At 41.4% G+C, this 24,977-nt stretch overlaps 2 protein-coding genes across 2 annotated transcripts in view; both read left to right on the top strand.

Moving 5' to 3' along the window:
- The window catches only part of LOC132418498 (N-alpha-acetyltransferase 11-like), a 581,283-nt gene that overhangs the window by 91,725 nt on the left and 464,581 nt on the right, over window positions 1–24,977 (top strand). The gene's annotated exons all lie outside the window — the stretch shown is intronic.
- Window positions 1–24,977, top strand: part of ADGRG4 (adhesion G protein-coupled receptor G4) — a 73,365-nt gene that overhangs the window by 15,634 nt on the left and 32,754 nt on the right. The window contains 15 exon segments of the mRNA XM_069540375.1: window positions 183–3,805; window positions 3,808–4,334; window positions 4,376–4,679; window positions 5,031–5,124; window positions 6,362–6,389; window positions 6,839–6,903; window positions 8,359–8,405; window positions 9,588–9,633; window positions 11,155–11,222; window positions 11,225–11,317; window positions 12,507–12,639; window positions 14,389–14,507; window positions 21,581–21,636; window positions 22,032–22,081; window positions 24,259–24,355. Of these exon segments, the coding sequence (XP_069396476.1) occupies window positions 183–3,805; window positions 3,808–4,334; window positions 4,376–4,679; window positions 5,031–5,124; window positions 6,362–6,389; window positions 6,839–6,903; window positions 8,359–8,405; window positions 9,588–9,633; window positions 11,155–11,222; window positions 11,225–11,317; window positions 12,507–12,639; window positions 14,389–14,507; window positions 21,581–21,636; window positions 22,032–22,081; window positions 24,259–24,355 (5,350 nt within the window).

Genomic DNA, 24,977 nt, shown 5'->3' with positions numbered 1-24,977 from the left:
CTCTCATTGTTGTGGCCTCTCCCATTGTGGAGCACGGGCTCCGGACGCGCAGGCTCAGCGGCCATGGCTCACGGGCCCAGCCGCTCCGTGGCATGTGGGATTTTCCCAGACCGGGGCATGAACCCGTGTCCCCTGCATCGGCAGGCGGACTCTCAACCACTGCGCCACCAGGGAAGCCCTAGCCAGGAGTTTCTTGCATCTACAGCTGCTGGAAGTGTACCTCAGTCCACGGTGGACCAGACTTCAGCTACAACTACTCACGTTGGGACTGCATCAGCACTGCCACCTGAGTCTGTGCTTCTCTCCACAGCTGTTCCAGTGGATTCTGTATTTCCTAGAAATCAGACGGCATCCACATTGGCAACAACTGATATGGAAATACCCTTTACAGTTTATTCAACTAGGTCTATTGAAATGACACCTGCGCTAAGAACAGTTGAAACAGAGCCGGCATTTACAAATTTCCAGGATGTCTCTTCACCCAGAGTGGAGGGCACAATATCTACCTCTGTGCCAAAAGAGGCCTCTTCCGTGGCCCTTTCTTTTAGGACATCCTCTCCATTCACCAGAGCTCAGAGTGTACAGACAGTTATTGATGCTGAGACTACACATGCAGCCTTGACTACTGGAATCACACTTGCACCTACAGTGGCTGGAACTATACTTTACCCCACAATCACTGGGCCAGTATATACCCAGAATACACCCCCCGGTGGTGAAAACATGCTTTCTCTGATTTCCACTAGATCAGCTTCCACATCCAAGGTGTCTGAGTCTGGTCCCACATCAGTAACTGATGAAGGTAACCATCTATCCTCCACCAATGAGATCATTTGGACTTCCAGGCCAGAACAGACCCTGTTGACATCAGCATTCCATGGGAGTACTTCTAATACAGAGCATTCATCCACAACTGCTAATATTATCGTCCAACCAGAAGCATCCACAGAGAGTGAGGCCACTACCACCGCTGATGTTACTACCGACAGATATACAGCAGTTCTATGCAAATTGACATCTCCGTGGTTTGCTAATTTCTCCACAGTTTCTGGAGCCACATCTGTAACCAAACTGCCTGAGTGTAAACTTACCAGCTTACTACTAAAACCCACCTCTATGTCCACAGTAGCTGGAAATGAACTTCTTTCAACACCAAGGGAGACAGTTGTTCCACCAGTAGATAGAATATCTACCCTTGCTTATGTTGAACCAAATTTTTCTACTGAGGAGAGTGCTTCTGAGAACACACAAACAGAGACAAATGGTACAATTGCATCTGGAGAGACAATAGCCCCTGTTGCAGAGTTTGCAACAGCACAAAGATTCAGAACTGCTGTGACAAGGAAAGAAACCACTTCCCATTTTCTTAAGGGAAAATCGACTGTAGCAGCGACAACCGAGGTTTCTCCATTTGCAACGATACTGGAAGCAACAGATGAATCTGTTTCCCCACTTCCTGATATGGAGAAGCTGACTACCCAATTGGATAATACAACTGCAACTACTGAAGCGAGAGAAAGTTGGCTTTCTACAAAATCGGTGAAAACCACGCCTAAGAATTCACCTCATGGAACTACAGAAATCTTTAATTCCACCCACATCTACACAGCACATTGGACTTCAGAGACTCTACCTGAGGGGAATCCAGCCCCATCTCCCACTTGTGGGAGCACAGAGACATTTTCTGAACCCCTGGGTGCTTCCACCACAAGAATACTGAGGATGAGTTTTGCCACTATCCCTACAGACAGGACGGCTATGTCCTTGACTGCTGGTGCCTTGTTTCCACAGCCTATAGCCACGCATTCCTCAGCAGCCCCTGTGCCTATTACCCTTGTGTTCTCACTGCCGGCTAATGTCTCTGCTGTCACCTCTATGGTGCTGTCTGAGGAGACTAAGGTTACCATGCCTGGGCCTTCTACATTGGCCAGGGCTTCCTCCACATCTCTGCCCTCAGATATCTCAACTCTGTCATCAGCTGCAGTGACCACAGCATCGATGCCGCCATTGGATCAGAGCACTTCCACAACCAGCGGTACCGTGCCTTCCCACAGAGACTCCATCCACACCACTTCAGAGGCCACAGGGATCTCTGTCAGGATGACACCCACGGCGGTTCCCTCTCTGGCAGAAACTCGAGTCCCCTCGCTGAGGCCTCCCACTCCTGTGGCAACTAAGGCCGAGACCACCATTCTGTCCCCGTCAGCTGACACAGTAACCCCTTCCACACCCACTCTTGGCTGCTCTAAAGCTCTCCCTGACAGCACTCCTGTTGTGTCCTCCACTCATGTAACCTCAACTATGTCTACACCATTAGCAACCCAACCCATAGCTCAAGTGGAGGAGACTTCTACCCCTGCTCTCAGCTTTCCATACACTTCCATTGTTGATGACACTATGCCCTCACACACCTCCGCCAACAAGCTTATTACTTCACTCTACGGTCACATTTCTCAATCTTCCACACATCCTGTAAACACACTGGTCCCCACCTTATTAGTGACTGACATTTCTACCTTATCTTCTGACAAGGAGCGGATGACCACCTCCCTGGGAAAGACCCCTAGAACTCTGAAGGTGACAGAAATGTCCTCATCAAAGAATCCTCTTATTTCAGACTCCCACAGTACTTCATCCTCGGAAATGACAGACACAGGATTTGCTGAGGGCACAAAAATTTCCAGTCACCAAACACATTCACTTTCAGAGACTCCGTTTGTGACTCCACCTAATGAGAGTCCAACTTCATCTCCCACTTCTGGGAGCGCGCACACTCCACCTACCTCAACAGCAGATGTCCACATTTCAGAAACGCCTCCCAGTCTTGGGAAAACAGCTCTCCCTTCACAAGCTCTGACAATGACCACGCTTTTGTCTCCTGAAAAAGAGAGCATGAGTGCCCTCTCAGTATATACTCCCAGGACTGAGAAAAAGGTAGTAAGCACTACCTCTGTGACTCACCCGTTCTCACACCGCCAGGATACTTCATCTGCAGATACCATAACTTCTGGGACAACCAGGATATCAAATCCTGTAAACAATAACACAGCTCCTTCACACTTGCTTTCATCTAGGACTCAACCTGATGTGTCTTCAGTTGCCTCTCCTATTTCTGAAAGCACACAGACCTCCCCTGAGACTCCGTCTCTTTCCACAGCTCGACTATCTAATGCCAATTTTACAACTATGTCTCCTGACAGGATCGCTACAGCCCTTTCTGCTCCAAACGTACCTACAGCACTTCTTGGGAAAACCGCTATGGCAACGTCCATTCCCATCTACCAGAGGTCCCCACGGCCAGTTAGTGTCACTGCCTTCACCTCCAAAAGCGTTTCTGACACTCCCACGGTACTAATGACTGAATCTTCTAAAACAGCGCTCGCAGATTGTCTGAAAAGTCTTTCTGTAGCCACTTCTGGACCTGTGGCTGAGATGTCCTCAATGTCAGCTAATGACTCTGCGCTTCCACCTTCTGCTGTTTCTTCTGATGCTTCCACAACAGCTGGATCATTCTATACTTATTGTCTTCAATTACCCCCAGGGCCTTCTATGACCGTGCAAACATCGACATTGGATGTCACACCTGTGACATATGCTGGGTCTACTTCAAAAAGCACTGTGGCTTCCTGTGCTTTCACTACTTCAGAAATAACCGAGGTGTCCTCCAGGATCACACCTACATCCTTATCCTCCCCAACAGAGCCAACTTCTCCTTCTGTGAAAACTATTCCAACCACTATAATGGCTGGGCTAGTGACTACATTCGTAAGCACGCCTGCCTCTCCTCTATTCAGTTCTAAGAACATGAAGCTATTTCTTCCATTCCAAAGACCACATTTTCACCATTTCTATCAACAACACGACAACCATCACAACGATATGAGGCCTCCACTCTGGGCATATTCTCTGGGATTACTAATAGCTCTCTGTCTACTGTAAGCAGTGGTAAAGTAACGGTTCTCACAAATACTTATTCCAGAATTGCCACCCCTGAAAGTGTGCTTTCATCTACTCCCTCAGAAAATCCCCACACTTCCTTGAATATTCAGGTTTCCCCCTCTTTGACTGGCTTTAAGAGCACTCCTGGACCCACAAAAAGTGTAAAAGCCACCACTTACCACTCTTCAAGTACAGAAAAGATGACTTCCTTGCCAGAAAATACTTCAACAGCCGGGACAAAAGGTGCCACGTCTGTGAATGCACCTGTTTCACACCCTCCCTGGATTCCATCCAGTACAGCTCCACCCTCTTTGACATCATTTCTGTTTTCACCTCAAAGTACTGAAGCCGAGTTCTCTACTCCAAAGACTTCTTTTCCTCCTACATCCCAAATGGTTAATAATGGTTGAATGGTTGAATTGACCGCACCCGGTCTATTGGTGCTATGCTTCTACCTAGCCCTACAACAACATCTACGTGGAGCAGAATCCCAGCTGCATCAGCATCCCCGACATTAGTTCCTCCTAAGCCCACACAGGACTCCGTTCTAAATATAGCCACCACTACATCCACTGCTACTGGAGCCCCATCTCCACTCATATCCACTGGAGTAACACATCCTTCTACAGCAAGTGTGTCTTCACTAACGTCTTCCTCTTTTGAGACAACCTGGCCTGACTCCACACCTTCCTTTTTATCTATGGAAACTTTGACTTCACCGATTGCTGTTAAGTCCAAAGGTATGTTCCGCAATATATGTGGCATCACAGAATGCATGCACAATGGGATGTGTGTTCTCCAAGGGAGCCAGTTCTCTGAAGGCAGAAAGGTAAAAAGAAGGGTACAGGTATTTCTTATTTATTTATTTATTTTTTGCAGTACGTGGGCCTCTCACTGTTGTGGCCTCTCCCGTTGCTGAGCACAGGCTCCAGACGCGCAGGCTCAGCGGCCATGGCTCGCGGGCCCAGCTGCTCCGCGGCATGTGGGATCTTCCCAGACCGGGGCACGAACCCGTGTCCCCTGCATCGGCAGGCGGACTCTCAACGACTGCGCCACCAGGGAAGCCCTAATCTCCTTATTTTTAATTACAGTTTCCTTCTACAATATTGAAATGAGCTTCTCTGTCTTTGATGAAGAGCTAAGGATCCCTATTACCAGGGTTGTAAAAGAATTTGCAAAAAATTGGTAAATAATCTTTTGAATATTTGTGCTACATAAAAAATACGTGAAAAAAATATGACTGAGTAGATTAAAACTAGGCTACACTTTTTTTCTACCCATAATACATTTCACAGCAAATTGGTTTTGATTATTTTTGCTGCAAATTTATCCACTCTGTAATCAACACCATGAGGATGTATGAGGTCTCTCTTTCATAGTGCAAATGCTAAAAGCTTTTATGGGATGTTATTATTTTAATTGGTTTAGAACTGTGCATTTCCCTCCACTGACATGAATTCTGGGTCTTTGCCAAATTTCCCTATTTGGGGAACCTAGGAGAGCCGTGATAACATAGCGTATGCCATTATACTTAAAATATTTTTGTTTTCTGCATTTTCATTTCTTCTCTCTTTTACATAAGAGATGTTTCAGTTATCCTTACATTTTTCTGATAATAAGAGTAATACGTAAAAAATTCAGAGACTAAAATCTGAAACCCAGAAAGTAAATATCCTCCCTGATATTGCTTCTTGTATTAACTCCTCTTACCAGTTTAAACTATATTCTTTCAGATTTTTTCTATACATATAATAACAGTGATACATGTGTGTTCCTTTACAAAAGTAATTAGAATCAGTAATTACGCTATTCTGCAACTTGCTTTCTTTTCACTTAACCCTGTATCTTTGAGCACATTCATGCTGGTAAATATAGATCTACCTCATATACTTTAACAGGATTTCACTGGATCATTGTATTGTAGTATTTCTTTTTAATCCAGGCATCTTTTTGTGGACATTTAAGTTGTTTCTATTTTTTTCTCTATTTGGAAACAATGCTGACAATGATGCCCTTGCAATAAATTTGGGGGGCACTTGAGTATTTCTGTAGGATAAATTCCTAGAACTGGAATAGCTGGATCAAAGGACATGAATGTTTCACATTTTAATAGCTATCACTAAGTGACCTCCCACCAACAGTAAACGATGATGTCTGTTTTCCCTCTCTCCCCATCAGCATTTATTTTCAAGTATATACGACATGATTATAAGTGCTTGAAAATGGGGGGGGGGGTGTGTATTCATCCACCAGGGCTGCCATAACAAAATATGATGCACTAGGTGGTTTAAATGACAGGCTTTTCTTTCGTTTTCTTTTTAATTGTGGTATAGTTGACTTACGATGCTGGGTCAGCTTCGGGTGTATAGCAAAGTGGTTCAGTTATGTGTATGTTATTTTACAGACATTTATTTTCTTACAGTTCTGGAGCTTGGAAGTCCAAAATCATGGTGCTGGCAGGGTTGGTTTCTGGTGAGGCGTGTCTCCTTGGCTTGTAGATGGCCACCTCACTGTGTCCTCCCACATGGCATTTTCTGTGTGTGTGCACGCAGAGAAAGAGAGATCTCTGGTGTCTCTTCCTCTTCTTATAAGGACACCAGTCCTATCAGATTAGGGCTCCACCCTTATGACCTCATTTAGCCTTAATTACCTCCTTAAAGGCCCTATTTCCAAATACAGTCACATGAAGGGGTTAGAGCTTCAACATGAATTTGGGGGGGGCACAGTTCAGCCCATAAAAATAGGTAAAATGTAAATTGAAAAGCTGAGTGGAGAGATGGAGATGTTGAACCAACTGAAATAATGAATGCAGCTTAATGATCACATCATCTCAGGTAACGCTGCTGGGTTAAGAAAGAGCAGCAGGAGTCCTCAAACTGACATGTCTTATCTTTTACAGTTGACTTCTATATTTCAGGACAGTGAATCTGTCCTTGCTAATCTGGCTGTTCAAATTAAAAGCAGGTATGTGAGTGTCATCCACTGTGGGTCTGTTTCTATCCCGAGGGGATTTCCTTTGTTTTTGTCTGAGATTTAGAGACTGCTGCATTTTGAGTTTCATCTTCCCTTCTGAGTGTAAGTTCTCTTTGGAATGAGAAAGAAGTTTATATTATTACTAGGGTATAAAGCCAATGGGAGAACAAAACAGAAGAAAGTAAATAGGGGAAACAGTAGAATTGGACTCAGTTACCCCTAATACCACTTTTAGCTTTAATATGCTATGATTGTGTGACTTAAGGGAAAAAAAATCATGTCTTAAAGGGATGAAAGGCCAGGGATGGCCATTGCATGAGGATTTATAAGGCCTTTTACTTTTGGATAATGCACTTTCAGGAATTAGAAATTCCAAGGGAACTTGAAATGTTTAAAGTGAGTAAGGAATGCTGGTTAGTTCAAGACCTGCCTGGGGCACAGATTTGGAGAGGTGATTGCAGTGAAATTGGCAGGCACTGAGTAGTATCCAGAAGACCATGACAAAGGCAACTGGTCATCTGAGAACTATTTTCTCTGCTCCTGCCCTGCATGTATACTAGCCCCCTGTCAAAGGGACATCCAGAAGAATCCCTTTGAAAAATAAGCATGGTTCTGGTATACCATAGTAATCTGATTTTTTAAAACATTGAATGTGACTGCCTGTCTTCCATACCCTGGGATTTTGGTTTCTCTTGCGTGTTCAAACACAAATGGGTTCAAGAAGGTTCATAGAATGTAATGGAAGTAAATCCACGATAGGTTATTAAAAGAAAATTGGAAATGTCTGGAGTATACAACATTCTTTTAAAGAACTGTGTCTATGATTTCTCTTTATCACCAAGGTAATATGTGGTCATTGTAAAATCTTAGAGCTTTACAGAAATATATAGCATGGATAGCAAAAATCTTCAGAAACCTGCCTTTCCCCACCTACTCTGGTTAACAGCTTATTTTATATATTTCTCTAGATTTGTTGCCATGTGTTTACTAAGAGAATGGGCTCCCACTCTACATACTGTTTTACAACTTTCTTTTCTTGTTTTAGAATACCTCATGTACATCCTCTCAGGCCAATACATACAGATCTAGCTTATTCATTTTGATGACTGCGTAGAATTCTTTTGTATGTGTGTGCCTTGGTGTATTTATCCAATTACCTTAGTGATGGACATTTCAGTTACTTCACTTTAGTGTATATATTTTATACACCCCGGCTGGTATAGATTTCTAGAAGTGGGATTGCTGAAGCAAAGTCTTACCACCATTTTGGAGTGCAAATAATGACCCAGCTTTTTTAAAGTGTCTCCTTAGAGCCCTAGTATTATGAGAATTCCAAGCTGGTGGATGTTACTGTTCTGCCTGAGTTGTCTTTCTCCTGAACTTGTTCCCTCATGTATTTGGTACTATATTTCATTTTTCTATAATTTTTTGATGATTTTGGTACAGAGACACTACTGAGGAAGAAATAACCATGGACCGAACGTTTGTAAGTAATTTTTCAAAACAAATCTACTTGCGACCCATCCTATACCTGATTAGATATAGCTAAATAGCTCTTCCATTCAAGTGTATATTATCAGGCAAAGTTCAGTTGTGATAACTGAGGGTCAAATTACATTACTTTCTTTGGGATCTGCACAAGAAGCCACTAAGAAAGCCATCCTCTGCTTTTCTGAACTGTCTATGTGGTAGTTTTTTGAGGCACATTTTGGGGGCTACAGTAGTATGGAATGATTTGGGGATTGTAAATGATAAATGGAATTTCTTGGTTGTAGACATCTGGCAAGAAAGCCTGGTTTTTCCAAGAGTGACACAATTGTTTGCAAGACAGGCATTCACCTAATAAATCCAGAGTGTGACAAAACTATCTTCCATCATCTGTTCCAGTGCCTCAAAGCTTTACAATGTTAGATTCTGAAAGAATTAGTATGCGCCCAGGGTTTAAGGTGTTTAAATCTGAGATAAATATTTTGACTATACAAAATACAGTCAAGCCTACAGTGCATTCCAAATTATCTGCCATCATTTAAAATACACTCTGTAAATACCTGAGTCAGAATTTAAAGATTGAACACAGTATAGATAACATCACATAAGTAAAATTCCTGTCAAATAATAGATGTAAAAACCTTTTGGTGATAATATGGTCCCCAGAGTCAGGCTGCCTGGGTTAGAATCTCTGCTTTTCCACTTCCTAACTGTGAGACCTTGGGCAACTTAATTAAACTTCCTATGCCTCAGTTTCCTCATCTGTAAAATGAGGATAATAATATCACCGTTCTTCACAGGGCTGTTGGAAAGATGGAACGAGATAACTTACATACAGTGCTTAGCACAGGACATAGAGTACAGTGAAATCTTGCTAGTGTTAAAATTATCATCGCCATGTTTGGATCCAAATCCTGTGAGCCATCAGCTGTGGGATACTGGGCAGATCATTTAAGTTCTGTGAGACTAGAAAATGGGGTGACCACCCCTGCATTACCTACCCTACAGTGTTGGTGTCAGGACTAAATGCATTGATGTTTTTGCAGGTGATTTTTAGATGGCAATGGGTTACATAAATGTAAACTATAATTACGATCGTGGTTGTTAACGATAAGCCCCCTAGTCAATTGTGACGTTTGTTTAAAGATTTCAGTGACTACGTACTTTTCTTTTGCGTTATTTGAAACAGAGAGAAGGGCAAGGAATGGCTACAATTTCCCGTGTACCATACAGGTAGGAGCTGAGTTTATTCGTAGCTGGTACATTTAGTTCTGATTTTCCTTCCATTTAATTCTGTATGTGTAGCCTGTTGGTCAGAGTTGTCAGAAGGAGATCAAAGTACCTGGTGGTTATTTTACAGATGCTGTAAATGGGCTCTTGCCTTCACGAAATAAGTTGTTTTTGTTGGTCACGGCACAGCCTAACAGCCTGCCTGCTGCCTCTTTGTAGTGAAGAGAAAATGGGGTCCAAAGTGGTCATAATTTGGGGATAGGTCAATAAAGCATTTATTGTCATCAAAAAAGTCCAGGAAATACTGAGCAGGGAAATTGAAAAACAACATGGAAAGCAGCCTCGGTCCTGTTCAGACTCGTGGTCTGGCTCCTCCCGGAACACTGGCTATTGCTGGTCTGCTCGATGCAGCCCAAGAAGGACATATAGCCATAGGAGGCTCATGGAAAGGTCATTAAAATGTTCAGGGTGCTAAGGGTAGAGGGTCTGCTCTACTCTTGCAGCAAGAGGAGAGGGTTCAAAAAGAAGAGTCCTCTTCAGACTGAGAAGATGAAAGCTGAGAAGATAGGTACCAGTGGAATGGGTAGGATGAACAGGGACTTCACCAAATATGGATCAGTCGCGGGGGGGGGGGGCATGGCTTCGATTGGACATAGAGAGAAATTTTAGGTAAACACAGGCGCATCTGACTTTCAAGAGCTGATAGGAAATATAGGAAATGTGTTCTTCCAAAAGATGTATCTACAAATGGAAATGGAGAAAAGGCATAGGTAAGTTTATGAATCTGAAATGTGCTCAGTAATGGAGGAGTAGAGGAATTTAGAATGTTTGAGGACCTCGCTATAGAGATCGAGGTTAAGGACAGCCCTATTCTTTCATAACATATCTTTTAGTAGACAGAACATTCCGAAATGAAATATTAGGTCTTTGTGACCTTGGCTAAGGCTCAGTTCCTTCATCTGTAGAATGGGGATAATAATAGCACTACCTCATAAAGTTCTTGTGAAGATAACATGAATTAAAACATGCAGAACAAGAGCTCTACAAATGTTGGCTACTGTTATTATCATTATTATTCTATTATAGAAATAGGCCTTCTTCAGAACGCAGCTTTATAGACTAATTGAGCATGTGCCTGTTTGCCTTATTATTGCGGTAATGATGGGTAAATTAGAGACCAGAAGGGTAAAAGGTTTTCTCTGAAGTAGTAAATCCTGAGTACTCCATCTTCCCTATTAATTATCACAAACTCCTAGAAATCGCACGGCTAGTCAATTTCAACATAATGCAAATGTTGCTGACTCTTCTTTTGAAGATGGGTTTTGAGTTGTTTGTTTTGGATACGAGAAAATTTATCAGATGACTTCAATATGCTGTCTTCCATCATTTCTTAAGATTTGCCACTTAATAGCTGTAAAATGCTTGACATTTATGGACTACTAATTAAGTCATCTGCAACGCAGGCCAAGTTGCACTCTGTGGCCATAACTCCAACATCTTTTTTTTTTTTGCTCTTCTTTTTAGCTGTGCTTGTCAGGTCATCATAAAGGCCAACTCTTCTTTAGTGCCCACCAAATTGATTAGCAGGATCAAAAGAAAATACATGGCAACCTCACTCATGGAAACTTCACACCAGATCAGTTGACGTTATTAGTAAAGTCTGAACACGTTGCAGTGAAAAAACGAGGTAATTTCCATTGGGTATTTCCATATAAATTCACTCTTTGTTATAAAGCTCCAAATGCATACATAGTAAGAGATTCTGCCTTCAGAGGGGGAGAGAAACTGTCTTCAATTTCCTTTCCACAGCCTCAGTGCTCATCTTGCCCTGGCAACCTTTCCACCTGGAAGAGCTTTAAAAACGAGTGCCAGAGGGGTTACCAGAGAAACATCGATCCGCTCTGGATATTAGCAGCGGCCAGTTCATCAATGGAGTGGGCGGACTGTTTCTCTTGCTTAAATACACCAGAAAGGGAGAAGAAGGCGTCTTACATCCTCACTCAGAGAGAAAACTGGGATGGTTGGGCAAGGCTGGCTGGCCCGCTTCTCCGGCCACCCTGATTTCTGGAATCAGGGTCATAAACCTCGTGGGTGGTCAGTAAAAACTGGGACCTTGGGAATTCCCTGGTGGTCCAGTGGTTAGGACTCCATGCTCTCACTGACGTGGGCCCAGGTTCGATCTCTGGTTGGGGAAATAAGATCCTGCAAGCCGCGTGGCGTGGCCAAAACAACTAGCTCCCCCCGCAAAAAAAAAAAAAACCTGGGACCTTACCACATAAACTTAGCTCAGGACATGTCTCCCTTGATGTGACAACACTTGGCAGCAAAACCTTGCCGTCAGCATCAACAAGAGAACAGAGCACCCTGGTCTGTACTACCGATGACGAACACACTGAGTTTACTAAAACCGAATCCACCCCAGAGCCCATTAAGAAGGGAGGCGCCACCAGAAAAAGAAGCCAGCCTTTAGCCTCCTGTCACTGCACCTCAAACTATTAACAACTGCCACTCAAAAGGAAGGCAATCGACAGGTGGGGACTGATTTGATTTTTCACTCTACATCCCTTTGCGTGGCTTGATTTTTTTCAATGCCTATGTACCATTTTAATAGAGCCAAAGCAGAAAAACTGGCCCATCAAGTGGTAGTTTTAAGGCAAAGGACCAAATGTGAGATCGTACTGGGAGGCTTATTTAAAAAAAAAAAAAAGATTCCATTTAATGTTATTTTCAGCCTGGTTTAAATTGCCTGGTAGAAAACTTTCCCCTTTTATTAGCTGATGTTTATGTGCAGGGTAATAATGTTGGGTGATAATGGATGTTCATGAGACTTTTAAGTGCCTTTTGCCCTTTCAAATGTGCATACATTTTCTCTGTAGAGCCCAGAAAGTGCAAAGCTGAAGAAACAGCCTCTAAATACAAAGGGACATATAAGTGGCTCTTAACCCACCCTACCGAGACAGCCCAAACTAGATGCAGAAAAAATCAGGATGGAAACGCTACTAGAATCTGGTACGTACCAGCCGAGTTCTAATTGAGAGTTCAGATACATAAAGGTCTGCTTAATTGGGAGCATGTTTCCATGTCATTTGAGCATGCTCCCTCCCTTTCTTTCTTTTACCTTGTGGACCTACTTAAGCATACACATGCTATATAATAACATTCCAGAAAAAATTTCAAAACAGAAGAGAAAAAAAAATCTCCCATAATCCCACGACCTGAACACAGCTCTTTTTAAGTTGTATTTTTCCATTTGGCCTTTCACCGTATGCCCTTTAAATTGTATGTAGTGGTATTCACCGTCCTTATAGCACTAATGTCATTCACCCTTTCACTCAGTGGTTTATCAAACGTTTTCCATGCTTTACATTCATCTTCTTAATGACTTTTTCAAAAACCTGCCTCAGAAGCTACCTCGTTGATGGGCCATAATAATTTACTAAATCACTCTTCTATCGTTGACTTTAACATTTTCCTTTTTGAAATCATCAGCCCCTCTTTTCCTACTCTCTGCTACTGGTTTATGCCATTAACTTAAGTGGGCAGGCCAGAGGGGCAGCAGGTTTTGACAAAAGCTTAAAAATTCTCTTTTGGAGGGTGACATCTTGGACTGGGTCGTACCTCTTCCTGCCTGCATCTAATCACTTAGCAAGTCATGCAGCTTTTGTGGTCATAATCAGAGCTCACATCTACCCTTTCTTCTCCTACCCCACTGCCACTCCCTGGGTGCCTACGATTAAAGTAGTCTCCTTGCCTTCTAACTGCCCACTACCCCCCAGCTACACTCCACCAGCGTGATTTTCCTAACGTATGGCTGTCATCGTTCCAATCTCCCACTCCAGTTCCATATTGCCTCAAGAATTAAGTCCAAACCCCTAACGTACTCAAGACCTGCAGGCTCCTTTCCCTAACATGCACTCCAGCCGACAAGGGCCATTGCCACTCTGGACTTGCATCTCTTTCTCTGCTTGTGCTATTTGCTCTGCTTGGTTGGAGGAGTGGGGGACACTTTCTCCATCTCCGTCCTTTTAGCGTCCAGCTCAGCTCAAAAGTTGCAAATAAGTTCTCCTTGATTGATGGTTCAACAGATTCTGTTTTGTTTCTACACTTTTTCCATCTCATATCTTGCCTAATAAATGTAGTTACATTTACAGTCTCAAAGCACCAAGTTACAAGCTCCTCAAGGGACGAGACCTTGCCCTGTTTGTCTGTAGTACCTACTACCAGTCCTAGAACACAGAAGGTTCCCAATAAACGTGTTAGCTGATTTGAAATGAACTGGCTTGCATTGGATGGGGCATAGTGGAGGGTGGATGATGAAGGCCAGTGAGTCACAGAGGGTGCTATACTAACTGCCTTGAGTAAATTAATATGCTGAAATAGAGACCACAATTCTAACAGGAATTCCCTCTTCAAATGAGGGTAAGAGGCAAAAGTGAGGGTAGGAGTCATGTCCAGAGGGGCAAAAATCTCTGCCTTGACTCTCGGTCCGATGGATGTGGCCCTGCTCCATCTCAGCCTCTCTTGCCTGTTTATACCTCCTGCATGGGGACCCTAGATTCACTTGCTCCCCAAGAGCAAAGTTTTCTTCACTGTACAAACACTGGGCTACCACCTTTGGTATCTCAGCCAGGAGGCTGGGAATGGGCAAAGGGGAGGCATGCCAAGGACACACCGTGTTCCTTCACCATTCGCTTTCAAAGTATTCTGGCCTCATCTTCCAACCATGAAGCTTTTTGTTATCTCTCCTCTCTTTTTCAGCTCAATCAGTATCAACACTGGCAAATCTCACTGGGAAAAACCAAAGTTTAAACAATGCAAATTGCTTCAAGCGCTTCCTAATAAGATTGTGGACCTTGCTAATATTACAATAAGTGACGGTAAGACTGTTCTGTACACGTTAGAGAAATAATGGAACTCAGTTAGTTTGTCTACTTGACCTGAGACCAGAGAGAGTACAGGCAAACCACCCACAGAAAAACCTACCTGACAACAATCCAATTTCAGAAACGAGGTAGTTACATTGGTGGAGGTGGGAGTGGAGCATGAGAAGTCAGAACGGTCAGTGTTTTTTGTTTGATAATGTTTTTTATTTTATAATTGTTGGCTCATTATTTTTTGTTTTATTTTAATTTTTTAAAAGTTTTAATAGGTAATACTTCATATAGTTCAATATTGAAAAAATAAAGAAGTGTATGCAGTGAAACCTCTCCCTCCCACTGCTAACCCCAGCCATTCAGTTAGTATCCAAGGAGATATCTATGCATCTGTAAGGAAATGCGTGTGTGCGTGTGTGTGTGTGTGTGTGTGTGTGTGTGTATTCTTCTTCCCTTTTTGTATGCAAAGTGGAGCGTGCTATACATGCTGTTCTGCACCTTGCTTTTTCCTCTTAACATTATATTGCAGATATTATCATACTAGTATATGATAATATAATATACATTCTTTTTTTCACTGAGTTGTATTAACTGCATGAATATGCTACAATTGATTTCTTTAACCGTTGCCTGCGGATGGTAATTTAACTTGATAATTACACTTTACTTTTAAAATACTGCTGTAATGGATATCATGCATGTGTCATTTTGTGTAAGTATGGTATGCTTGAAGCATAAATTCCTAAAAGTAGAATTGCTGGGTCAGTCATACTTTTCTTCAAGATAAATTATCTTTTATTTGCTATGCCAAAATTTTTTTGAATTGATAAAGCTAGACTTTACGTTATCATTTCACTTTTTTCTTATTTGTCTTATTTCTTTTAGTATTTTTTATTTTATTTTTAAATTTTTTTAATGGTTTTCCTTTTTTCTTTTAGTATTTTTAAAATTGAACTATAGTTAATTTACAATGTGTTAGTTTCAAATGTACAGCAAAGTGATTCAGTTATACCTGTGTAAATATATATATTCTTTTTCAGATTCTTTTCCATTATACGTTATTAAAAGATATTGAGTAGAGTTCCCTGCACTATACAGAGGGACATTGTTGTTTATATATTTTATATACAGTAGTTTGTATCTGTTAATCCCAGACTCCTAACTTATCCCTCCTCCCCCTTCCCCTTTGGTAACCATAAGTTTGTTTTCTAAGTCTGAGTCTGTTTCTGTTTTGTAAGTTCTTTTGTGTCATATTTTAGATTCCACATATTCGTGATATCATATGGTATGTGTCTTTCTCTGTCTGACTTACTTCACTTAGTATGACAATCTCTAGGTCCATCCATGTTTCTGCAAATGGCATATTTCATTCTTTTTTATGGCTGAGTAATATTCTATTTTATATATATATATATATATATATACTATATCTTCTTTATCCATTCATCTGTCAATGGACTTTGAGGTTGCTTCCATGTATTGGTTATTGTAAATACTGCTGCTATGAACATTGGGGTGCATGTGTCTTTTCAAATAAATCATACTTCTGATGGTGTCAAAATGCTCTCTGTAATAATTGCACCAACTTATACTCCCACTTGCAAAGTGTGAAAGTGCCTGTTTCAGAACATCTTCAAATCGACACAGCATGCTATCAGATTTTTAGGATCTTGATTTGATAAGTATAAGTTAATCTCAATGTAGTTAAAATTTTTTATGGAGGTACTGACATCATAAAATTCAGCCATGTAATGTGTACAATTCAGTGTTTTTTAGTCTATTTGCTAGATTTTGCAACCATCACCACTAATTCTAGGACATTTTAATTACTCCTAAAAGAAACCCCATACATGTTAGCAGTCAGTCTCCATTCTCTCCTCCCCTCAACCCCTGGAAACCTCCAATCTACTTTCTTCCTTCTTTTAATTTTATTTTATTGTAGTAACTACACTTTATGTAGATATACCTTCTTGACATTTTTTTTTACATCTTTATTGGAGTATAATTGCTTTACAATGGTGTGTTGGTTTCTGCTTTATAACAAAGTGAATCAGTTATACATATACATATGTTCGCCTCCCTCTTGCATCTCCCTCCCTCCCACCCTCCCTAACCCACCCCTCCAGGCGGTCACAAAGCACCGAGCTGATCTCCCTGTGCTATGCGGCTGCTTCCCACTAGCTACCTACCTTACGTTTGGTAGTGTATATATGTCCATGCCTCTCTCTCGCTTTGTCACAGCTTACCCTTCCTGCTCCCCATATCCTCAAGTCCGTTCTTTAGTAGGTCTGTGTCTTTATTCCCGTCTTACCCCTAGGTTCTTCATGACATTTTTTTTCTTAAATTCCATATATATGTGTTAGCATATGGTATTTGTCTTTCTCTTTCTGACTTACTTAACTCTGTATGATAGACTCTAGGTCTATCCACCTCATTACAAATAGCTCAATTTCATTTCTTTTTATGGCTGAGTAATATTCCATTGTATATATGTGCCACATCTTCTTTATCCACTCATCCGATGATGGACACTTAGGTTGTTTCCATCTCCGGGCTACTGTAAATAGAGCTGCAATGAACATTTTGGTACATGACTCTTTTTGAATTATGGTTTTCTCAGGGTATATGCCCAGTAGTGGGATTGCTGGGTCATATGGTAGTTCTATTTTTAGTTTTATAAGGAACCTCCATACTGTTCTCCATAGTGGCTGTACCAATTCACATTCCCACCAACAGTGCAAGAGTGTACCCTTTTCTCCACACCCTCTCCAGCATTTATTGTTTGTAGATTTTTTGATGATGGCCATTCTGACTGGTGTGAGATGATATCTCATTGTAGTTTTGATTTGCATTTCTCTAATGATTAATGATGTTGAGCATTCTTTCATGTGTCTGTTGGCAGGCTGTATATCTTCTTTGGAGTAATGTCTATTTAGGTCTTCTGCCCATTTTTGGATTGGGTTGTTTGTTTTTTTGTTATTGAGCTGTATGAGCTGCTTATAAATTTTGGAGATTAATCCTTTGTCAGTTGCTTCATTTGCAAATATTTTCTCCCATTCTGAGGGTTATCTTTTGGTCTTGTTTATGGTTTCCTTTGCTGTGCAAAAGCTTTGAAGTTTCATTAGGTCCCATTTGTTTAGTTTTGTTTTTATTTCCATTTCTCTAGGAGGTGGGTCAAAAAGGATCTTGCTGTGATTTATGTCATAGAGTGTCCTGCCTATGTTTTCCTCTAAGAGTTTGATAGTTTCTGGCCTTACATTTAGGTCTTTAATCCATTTTGAGTTTATTTTTGTGTATGGTGTTAGGGAGTGATCTAATCTCATACTTTTACATGTACCTGTCCAGTTTTCCCAGCACCACTTATTGAAGAGGCTGCCCTTTCTCCACTGTACATTCCTGCCTCCTTTATCAAAGATAAGGTGACCATATGTGCGTGGGTTTATCTCTGGGCTTTCTATCCTGTTCCATTGATCTATATTTCTGTTTTTGTGCCAGTACCATACTGTCTTGATTACTGTAGCTTTGTAGTATAGTCTGAAGTCAGGGAGCCTGATTCCTGCAGCTTCGTTTTTCTTTCTCAAGGTTGCTTTGGCTATTCAGGGTCTTTTGTGTTTCCATACAAATTGTGAAATTTTTTGTTTTAGTTCTGTGAAAAATGCCAGTGGTAGTTTGATAGGGATTGCATTGAATCTGTAGATTGCTTTGGGTAGTAGAGTCATTTTCACAATGTTGATTTTTCCAATCCAAGAACATAGTATATCTCTCCATCTATTTGTATCATCCTTAATTTCTTTCATCAGTGTCTTACAATTTTCTGCACACAGGTCTTTTGTCTCCTTAGGTAGGTTTATTCCTAGATATTTTATTCTTTTTGTTGCAATGGTAAATGGGAGTGTTTTCTTGATTTCACTTTCAGATTTTTCATCATCAGTGTATAGGAATGCCAGAGATTTCTGTGCATTAATTTTGTATCCTGCTACTTTACCAAATTCATCGGTATTTGTTTTTCTGTTTCTGACTTACTTCACTCTGTATGACAGACTCGGCAGGCGGATTCTTAACCACTGCGCCAACAGGGAAGCCCTTGCATGATGTTGTTGATGATCGCTATTAATTGTTGTTATTTACACTTAATAGCTCATCTACTTCTCACAAGAAACCAAGACTCAAAGAGTGCTGTGATCTGAATGTTTGTGTCCCCTCAAAATTCTTGTGTTGAAATCCTAACCCCCAAGGTGATGGTATTAGCAAGTGGGTCGTTTGGGCAGTGATTAGGTCATAAGGCTGGGGCCCTCATGAATGGGAATTATGCCCTTATAAAAGAGGCCCCAGAGAGCACCCTCACCCTTTCCACCATGTGAGGACACAGCAAGAAGGTGCCATCTATCAACCAGAAAGCAAGCCTTCACTAGAACCCAACCATGTAGGCATCTTGATCTTGGACTTTCAGCCTCCAGAACTTTGAGAAATAGATTTCTGTTGTCTATAAGCCACTTAATCTGGACTTTGTTATAGCAGCCCTAACAGACTAAGACAAAGAAGTTAAGTAGTTTTGCCCAAGGTCACACAGCTAGGAAGTGGCATAGCTAGGAATCAAACCCAGGATGTCTGACTCCAAAGTTCAAGTATTTAAGAGGTTAATACCTGGGTGTGTTTGCATTTTTCTAAGGATGCTATCCAAAGAAATGAATTTCTAATGGTCAAATTTTCACAGAGTTATTTTGGGGGAGGTTGTACTGAGCCAGCTTAAACATACCACATACCAACTCAAATATAACACATTATCTCTAGCTATGTCTGTATGATGCTCAGTTCTCCTGGAATTCCGTAACTGCTCCCCCTCTATCTAAATTCTATTTGTTCCTGTTGGCTTAGCTCAAATTCCACCCAGGAAGTTTGCCTGGAGTTCATGAGTCCCTGCTCTTGTCCTCACCCCCCTGCTTGTATTCTTGTCTTACACCTCTGCCTAGCTTCTAGATTGGTATTCCCAAGGAGGTTGTGGCATATATCATGGCTCAGGCATGTTTTATTTTCATGGCACCTAGCACAAGGCTAGGTACCCAACAGGTTTTCAGTAACTATATATTTATTAGACCTTTTTTTTTAATGGAAATAATAGGTTGGACCCAGGACAGGCCAGTTAATGAACAAATAATTTTAATAAAAATTAAGAATGTGGTTCATAGCACTCAGGCCATTTTGGTGAGCTTGTAATTTCTCTGTATCATCTCAGATGCCATTATTTTAGTCTTAGTTTCTCTCCTTTCTTCAGAGAGCTGTGCTTGTTTTGTAGAATAAAAGATAAACCTGTTTTGCATAGATTTCACACCTAATAAGTCATTTTTATTCACTAACACCTTCCACTGAAAGAGATTAAAGATCTTTGCCAAAATTAGCCTTCAGACGTCATAGTGCTAGATGAAGGAGGATTAGAAGTAGCCTACCATCAATTTCAGAACCGGAAGGGTCCTTATAATTCATCGTGTCCCATCTCCTCATTTTACCAATGAGGATATTGAGACCCAGAGAGGGGAAGGGCCCTGCTGGAGGTGAAACAGTTTATTCATTTATTCACCCAGTTATTTATTCAGTTAGGAAATATTTATTAAATTCCTACTGTGTGTCTTGTGTGGTGCTGGATGGTGGGGGGAGGTTCTCACATGGAAGGGGGTGACCTGAGGCTGGGACCTGGGCCACTGTTTTGGGGGAGTAAGCACTTACAAGAGATGCCACCGTTTAACTACATCCCATCCCCCCCCCAAGTTCTGAGTCTCACAGCCCTGCTTTCACACTGCTTCTTCTAACATCTTTTAATCAAAATCTTAACTGTCATTACAACATACTACCTTAAGGATCGTTGATAAGACACCACTCCTGGAAAACACGTGCCTCCCCTTCCACCCCTCCACTCGCGGGCAGTCCTCGGGGAGAGGGACAAAGCACGAGGCGAGTACAATATGGCACGGGGCTCTGGAAGCACGGGGATGGCATCTACCCCTGTGTGGGAGCTCAGGAAAGGCCAGCTGTAGGAGAGGCATCAGCTGAGACCCGAGGTTGAGTACCAGCTAGAAGATGAAAAAGGGTGAGGAAAGGAGGGAGGAGTGTTTCCGGCAGAGGACACTGCTTCTGTAAAGGTTCAGAAGTGAAATAGGTACAACTGGAGCCTAGAGCCAGAAGGTGGAAGAGTGAGCAATGGTTTACTTCCTTTCCCTGAACAGCCGCCATTTTGTAAGTCAAGGAAATAAAGCCAGAGAGCAGGTTAATTCAATCCTGGGTCGCAGTGTGTTTCTCCAACTTTGGCCTTTTCACTACAGAAAACTACATCTCTTAGACTAAGTTGGGAGGGTTGTCGTGTGCCACAAATAAGACCCTGCGCAGACAAATAAATATTTAAAAAAAACATTGGCTACTTAACAGATGTGATTCCAAGACTTAATGAAAATTGTCCCATTCCAGGTAGCAGAGGTGTATTGTAATTGGGGCCTTCTAGAAATAATGCCTTAGCCTAAAGGGATAAATAATATAGTGGGTTTCTAGAACAATGGTAGATTGGCAGGGGAGTCACTGGGGGGGCAGGTGGATCTTTTGGTTGTCCCATCACTCTAAATGATACTTAATTCCGTTTATTTTTGAGGGAGGCAAACCACTTCATTCAAAATAATGGAACATTTTTATCCTTTGATTTTCCATGAAGAGCATTAAAATATGTATTAATTATCACCAAAGGATTAAAACCATAGTCATATGGCATAACATAAAGAATATATTAATAAATGATCAAATTTAGCCGTGGTATAAGAATGAACTACTATTCCATTCTTTGATGTTAATGTATGTCCAGTGTGGAGTCTTAATAGCTTCCTTCATTGCCAATCTAAAAGACCATATGGTACAGCACATTTTTCATGGACCTTAATTCTAGAAGGGAAGAAGGAAGAGTGGGAGAGGGAACTTAAACAGAAATAGATACGAAATGAAGCATGTTTAATGGGTAAGATCTCTTCATTCTGGCTGGGGCCACAGCTCTCCAAGCATCCCCCATAACCAATTTCTCATTGCCCTCCATTTCCTTGGAGATTGCAAGAGTGTTTCAGGAATGTTCACTAGGCCTAATGATAGGCGGCTCAATCTTGTATCCATAAGGCTTGACCTAAACTGTGAGCCTCAAATTCCACAGTTCCACAAGAAACACCCACCTCACATCAGACCTGCATTGACCATCTACGGTCCCCTCCTGGACTTTGCACCAGGAGGACGTGGCAAATTCTTATGTTACCAAATGCTTTAAAGGACACATACCAGTTCACCATGCAGCAGTAACATACTATTTTCTCACTTGTAAACCCCAAGATTCTTGGGGTTCGCTTTAAAACCAACTCACAAACGGTCCGTGTGTGTGTGTGTGTGTGTGTGTGTGTGTGTCTAGTGTTTGAGAAAACATTGAGAAGAAAACACTTGTGTGTAGTTGTCATTGTATGGTAACGATCACAAGGAAAGGTATTTGCCTCTGATTTTTCTTTTTTCTAGAATTATGATCAAGTTCACTGTGCTTTTTGGGACCTTGAGAATAACAGTAAGTATTTTTCTTAGCAAGCTTTGGCCTTGGTTCTCAATGAGACTTTGCCCCTGACCATGTTGCTATCTGGCAGTTACATGGGAGCGAGTTGTACTGAAGTTACTGTCTTATCAGACCCTACAGGGGACTCTGAATGACCAAGATACAAACATGAGTTTCATATCTAATTAGGGCATGGGAGTTTTTGTAAAACTTTCTTTTTGAGAAGAGACTTATTTTGGAGATCAGGGGAAAAAATCACATAACTCAGCAAGCTGGAAGAAACAAAGTTGCAAGACCCAGTACAGAGCAGTCCTGAGCTGTTTGAAGAAAGTTAAGGGATGAAGATCTGGCTCTCTTTATCTGTCTTTCCCATTAGACTGGCCACATTTTTCCTTCTTCTCTTCTACATTGACTGTGTGACCTTGGGTGGTCCATTTACTCTCTAGGGGCTTCAATCTTTTTATCTTTTCACGAAGGGGATAAGACTTTCTAGTTGATCTCGAAGGGTCCTTCCTGCTTGGCTGGGTATGAGTCTTTGGGGACCATAAGAGAAGGGGTCGTGGAAATAATGCCATTTGCAGCAACATGGATGGACCTAGAGGTTGTCACACTGAGTGAAGTAAGTCAGAGAGAGAAAGACAAATACCATATGATATCGCTTATATGTGGACGCTAAAAAAAATGGTACAAATGAACTTATTTACAAAACAGAAATAGAGTCACGGATGTGAAAAATTTGATTTTTTACATGGTTACCCAGAGGGAAAGGGGGGAGGAATAAATTGGGAGACTGGGATTGACATATACACACCACTATATATAAAATAGATAACCAACAAGGACCTACTGTATAGCAAAGGGAACTCTACTCAATATTTTGTAATAACCTATATGGGAAAAGAATCTAAAAAAAGTGGTTATATGTATATGTATAACTGATTCACTTTGCTGTACAGCAGAAACTAACACAATGTTGTAAATCAACTACACTCCAATAAAAATTTTAAAGAAAGAGAGAAGGGGTCGTGGAAGGGGATTGCTGAATGGGTTCCTCTTAAGCTTGTCATTGCCATTGGAATCTCCAGGGATATAGCCAAATCTCAGAGAATTCCCACACGGAAGCAATTGCCCCTGGAATGTCAGGAGTGGCTCTGGGACCAGGCCTTCCACCTGTGGAAGCTCTGCCTGGGACTTTTCCTTTTTTTAGTATCCTCGGAGTTCTGGGGGGAAAAGGGGGAAATTCTCTTCCCATTCGACTCCGTGGCATGTGGAATACTACTGCTTTCCTATAACAGAGATAGCGCTGTCCTGTTCTGGTCCCCTCCAAGTCGCCCAGGATAAGATTTCTGTAAAATGGTAGGCTTTGTTCCCCACAGCCTCATTAAGTTGATCTGTGTGTTCATAATGCCTCTTGCTGGGCTCCTCCCAGGTCATCTTTGGCCCCTACCCCTCTGTCCATGGATCCAGAACTTCTGGGATCTATTAGCATTATCCTGGATGGACAAATTTTGACCACACTTAGATGCCTGCCCTAGGATAACCCCTCTGGTCTGGTACTACTCTGGAGGTTTTACTCTAAACCTGGTCTAGTACGCAAGCTCTACAGGTTCTTGAGGTATGTGGGTTAGTTCTAGAACCCTGAATATGCTTAGGAGTGAGAAACTAGGCAGGTGGCAAATAGACCAGAGGCTTTAATTGGCCCTGAGGAGTTCCAGACCATCATCTGGCTTAAATGCAAAGCACTTGAGACCATTTGAATTCTGGGTTGAGCTGGCTGTTTCAGATGTTTATTCCGGTCCCACCAAGGAAGCCCACGTGTCAGCCTATATTCCATAGCTCATGCCCTTCAAAAAGTTCTAGATCTACCCGTTTCCCCTTTGTGCTCCTTGAAAAAACAGTCCTTACTCTGTCATTCCAGCATGGTGGTAGAACTGTTGTTCATCATTGAAGTCTGTCCTAATCTGTAGAAGAATGGGAAAAGTGAGAACCAAAGAAGTTATGCCATTTACGAAGTTCCCCACAAGTCACTTTTGCCTATTAGACTTAATTTAATTTCAGTGTTCAATTATACGGCTATCCTGCTGCCTTAACAAACGATACTAATTATAGCACACTTTGGAAAGGTACATATAATGAAAAGTTAAACATTTCTGAGAAAAGCAAAATTGCTTTGAAATTCCCTTCTGTCGCTTGCAGATGGGCAAGGTGGACGTCAGGCTGTAAAGTAAAGGAAACAAACCTAAATTACACAATCTCTCAGTGTGACCATCTCACCCATTTTGGAGTCTTAATGGTGAGTTGTCTCTCAATCACTCCTTATAGAATTTTGACAACTTTTTATTAGATTACAGACCAGAAATATATGTGTGAACTAAGTTGTGGAAAAGTTCCACGCAAGTGGAAAAACAGCCCCCTACCTTGTTCATTCAAAGCAGAGCAAATTGAAACAAATATTTATTTTTCTCCTTATAAAATTAATGCCTGCTTGTCAAAATTCAAACATTACAGAAAAGGTCCCTATAATCCCCCTCCCAAGAGATCACCACCTTTAACACCTTTATGTATATTCTTTCAGGTTCTTTTCCTGTGTGTATATTAATATATGTTTTTGTTTTATAAAAATAGGGTCGAATTATTCATACTGTTTTTACCACTTGCTTTTCACCTAACAATATATATTGGACAGCTTTCAGGCAAATACATATCCATCTACTTAATTTTTAAAAAATACATGTATAGTATTCCACTGTGTGGATTTAACACAATGAATTTAACCAATCCCCTATAGGTAGGCATTTGAGTTGTTGCCGTTTTTCTCCGTTATGAACAATGCTGTAATATGCATTTTTATTTGTCTTCTAATATTGGTGTAAGCATTTCTGTAGAATAAATCAATGGAAGTAGAATTGCTTCCA

Source organism: Delphinus delphis, chromosome X (genome assembly GCF_949987515.2).
Source record: "Delphinus delphis chromosome X, mDelDel1.2, whole genome shotgun sequence".
In the NCBI taxonomy this organism is placed as follows: Eukaryota; Metazoa; Chordata; class Mammalia; order Artiodactyla; family Delphinidae; genus Delphinus; species Delphinus delphis.
This window is presented reverse-complemented; position numbering and strand designations above follow the sequence as displayed.